Source organism: Antrostomus carolinensis, unplaced genomic scaffold (assembly GCF_000700745.2).
Source record: "Antrostomus carolinensis isolate BGI_N321 unplaced genomic scaffold, ASM70074v2 scaffold28195, whole genome shotgun sequence".
NCBI classification, from domain to species: Eukaryota; Metazoa; Chordata; class Aves; order Caprimulgiformes; family Caprimulgidae; genus Antrostomus; species Antrostomus carolinensis.
The window spans coordinates 36628-39935 of NW_010316177.1; the positions used below are offsets into that span (position 1 = coordinate 36628).

At 57.7% G+C, this 3308-nt stretch overlaps 1 protein-coding gene across 1 annotated transcript in view; it reads right to left on the reverse strand.

Moving 5' to 3' along the window:
• Positions 1-15: 15 nt before the first annotated feature.
• LOC104525136 (LIM homeobox transcription factor 1-alpha-like) overlaps positions 16-3308 on the reverse strand; it is a gene marked incomplete at its 3' end in the record, with an annotated part of 15975 nt that continues 12682 nt past the window's right edge. The window contains exons 3-7 of the mRNA XM_029085008.1: positions 1042-1211; positions 812-889; positions 631-700; positions 357-512; positions 16-137 (exon numbers count right to left, since the gene is read on the reverse strand). Of these exons, the coding sequence (XP_028940841.1) occupies positions 16-137; positions 357-512; positions 631-700; positions 812-889; positions 1042-1211 (596 nt within the window). The remainder of the gene's footprint in view (positions 138-356; positions 513-630; positions 701-811; positions 890-1041; positions 1212-3308) is intronic.

A 3308-nucleotide genomic window follows, 5' to 3' on the forward strand; every position in this document is an offset into this window, starting at 1 on the left:
CATGGAGTATGGGGGGGGAATGGGGTTCCCCACTCGTGCCTGGAGCGGCCCCGAGTCTGCTGTGCCGAGGAAGCAGTCGCCCAGGTTGCTCAGTGAGGTATCATCACTATCCAAGTCGTGGAAGAGGGGCTCGGCACCTTTGGAAGCAGAAAAAGAGTAGAAGGACTTCAGAGCCTGCTTTCTCCTCCAGCACCTTGACAGTGCCCAGTATGCCCAGCTTTTGCAGTGTAAGGCTTTAGGGAAGAGGCGGCTGGTGTCTTTCCAGAAATTGCTGCATCCCCCACCACACAGCCCCCCGCCATGGCCCAGCATCTCTTTGATGGAGAGAAGGCAAGAGGCCAACCCCGGAGCCTTACCGTAGGGGTGCATGTGGTCTCCAGGCATCTGCGGTGGGGTGAGGCCTTGCCGGAAGGGGTCGGAGCCATAGACACTTTGTTCCATCCCCAGGAGCTGCTGGGGCGGGGGCAGAGCAGTGTAGGGGTTCAGCATCCCCTCCAGCCCTGCACTGACGTCTGGGCTGGAAGAAAAGAGAAAGCCATGGATGCAGTTGGGCTGCTGCTTTTTGGGGGGCTCAGCTCCCTTGGGAAGCCCAGAGAGGGCTGGGAAGTGGGGAGACCTGTTGGGGGGTACCTGAGCTCAGGCGCTGGGTGTTTTGCTGATCCTGCTGCTGCTGCTGCTGCCTCCTGGCGAGCTTCTTCATCTGGGGAAGAAAAGGGGGAAAAAATGGGGTGAAATCTTACCCTGGGCAGAGTGTGGAGGGAGGAGAGCCCCAGCACTGGCTACTGGTGGTGGGACACCCCCATGCACCCACCTTTGCTCGCTGGTTCTGGAACCAGACCTGCACCACTCGGACGCTCAGCCCCGTCTCGGCTGCCAGTGTCTCCCGCACCTTGGAGAGAGGAATGACAGCGGTGTCCCAGCCCGCTCAGCTTTTCAGGGGCACTTTAGGAGGGGACAGAGCAGCTGGGGCAAGTACTTGCCCAGCATCCAGGACATCCCTGGGGGCTGGAGGTGGTTGAGCGTGGGCCCTTCTCCCCATACCTTCCTGCAGGGCTTGGATGAGACCTCAAACGATGCCTTGAATGCCCTCCGCTGCTGTGTGGTCAGGATTGTCCGGGGTCTCTTGGGCCGTTTGTGATCCTTCCCATCCTCAGCACCCTTCCCTGAGGCTTGGCCCAGTTTGCAGATGCTGTCCTCATCATCACTTTTGCCTAAGGGAGGGGAAAAAAAGCATATCCTTCACAATGGGCTTCACACACCATTACCCAGCATGTCGAAAATAAACTGGGAGACTTAAAACAAGCTGGTGTTGGTGGGGATCTTGTGAATGGGTGCAAGGAGATGAGGTTTGGGGCTGGCTGACCCACGCCAGCTCAGAGAGGGGGAGAGCTGCTGCGGCTCATAGTTTGGGGTCACTCAGCCAAGCAGATGTGCTTTTTGGTTCTTCTTTTCCCCAACAGTTTGACCAGCTGCAACGTGAAACCCTGGGACACCTGATTTTCCCTCCATCAGACCCAAATCCCTGCTCACCCCACAGGGATTTCCTGCCAGGCCACAGCTGGGGACACATCTGGACAGAGACACACAGGCCACATCCACATGAGGGGACAGCAGACATCGAGGACCATTGTCCCCTGGGGTTGACCCCCAGCCCAGCTGGTGACCAGGCACCTGGTCCCTCTGCCTGGACAGCCCAGGCTGGGGCACAGGGTGAGCAGAGATGCTCAGAGGGCGTTAGCCAAGACCTCACAAACCCCTCCTGATTTGTCCCACCATGGAGGTCAACTCTCTTTAGAGCACAGACTTTTAACCACAAATACAAAGGACATCTTTTTGCCTCTATTTCCCCCTTTCTGTGGAGTTTTAAATCTCCCCAGACAGACGCCCAGGCTGCCTCAGGCTTCACCCCTGGGGTACTTGCTGTGATGTGCTGCTCCGTTGTGTTCCCAGGCAGTGGTGTGCATCTCCTTGCTGCTCTCCACCGTTCGGGGCTGGGGGGCTTTCGGGCATGAGCTGCTCCGGGAAAGCAGGCAGCTCTGCCCTGCCTCTTACCAGCCCTCCTCATTTACCGCATCAACACCGTCTCCGTGACCTCGCTCATTTACCGCATCACCACCGTCTCCGTGACCTCGCTAGCTCGGCTGGCGTGGGGGGGCTGTAATGTAAGTTTGATGGCACAAATCCTTCCCTCTCATGAGCCGTAAATCACCTACAGCCTTTTCCAGAAAGCTCCTCTGCCACCCGTTTGGGAATCCCTACCAGAGCTGAGGTGCTGGTTTGATGCAGACGCAGGTGGCAGCGCTGTGCTTGGCCCAAGTCCTGTCCCACGGCTGCCACATCTCCGGGAGATGGGGATGCACCAGGGGTTGTGAGCCTGGCCTAGAGTTCATGGCTAAAGCAGGTCAGGTCATACCCCACGGCAAGAGCTAATCATGGATCACAGACATCAGAAAAGTGCAAATCCAAGGGCAGCCCAGTTGGGAACAGGGAAATACAGGAGCAGATCTCCAGGGTGAGGGGAGGCAACGATCCCAGCGGAGGAGCAAGGATGCTCTTGGGTACCAGTTACCTCTGCCCTCCACGCTGCTGGGCTCTCCTCACCTGCTGATATGAGGACCTTCCCTGTGGGAGGGCTGGGACAGTGAGAGATCTTCACACTGGTGGTCCCCAAACAGCTCGGAGCTGGGTGCTGGCCCCCAGGAACCAGAGCCTTGCTGCTGCTGCCAGCTCCCTGCTCGCTCATGGCACATCCACGGTGTGCCCACGGCAGCAGCAGTGACAGGAAGGACAAACTGCTGTTTTCTTGCATGTCCCAATGCCAGGGATGTAGTAATGCAGAAGGTCTGAGAGCCCCAGTGCTGGGTACCCCCGGGGTGTGGAGTCTCTGATGGCTAATGGGGCTGAGCAGTGGCTGCTGCCTCCCTCGCAGGGGAGCTGCCTGCCTTCCTGAAACCTGAAGGAGTTTAACTTTGCTGGAAGAGTAGAGATTTTTACACACACTGGGAGGAGGAATGTCAACCAACGGAGACATTTTGGTGCCTGAACCCCTTCGTACCCTAATATGAGGTGAGTGCCCCAATCCCCTCCATCTGGGAGGGACAGAGCCTGGCAGGGGGGAGCTCCATGGTCTCCATCAAGCAAATGATGCTCAAAATCCATGGCAAGGGGGAAAACTTGCTTGGAGCAGCCCCCTTGAGCCCTCCCCCCCAACACCTGCTCCCCAAATCCCTCCCAGTGTCAAAGGGAAAGAAGGAAAAGCGAAGGCGGATTTGGCGGGGTATTACTTTTAATTAACTCTCCCTTTCAAG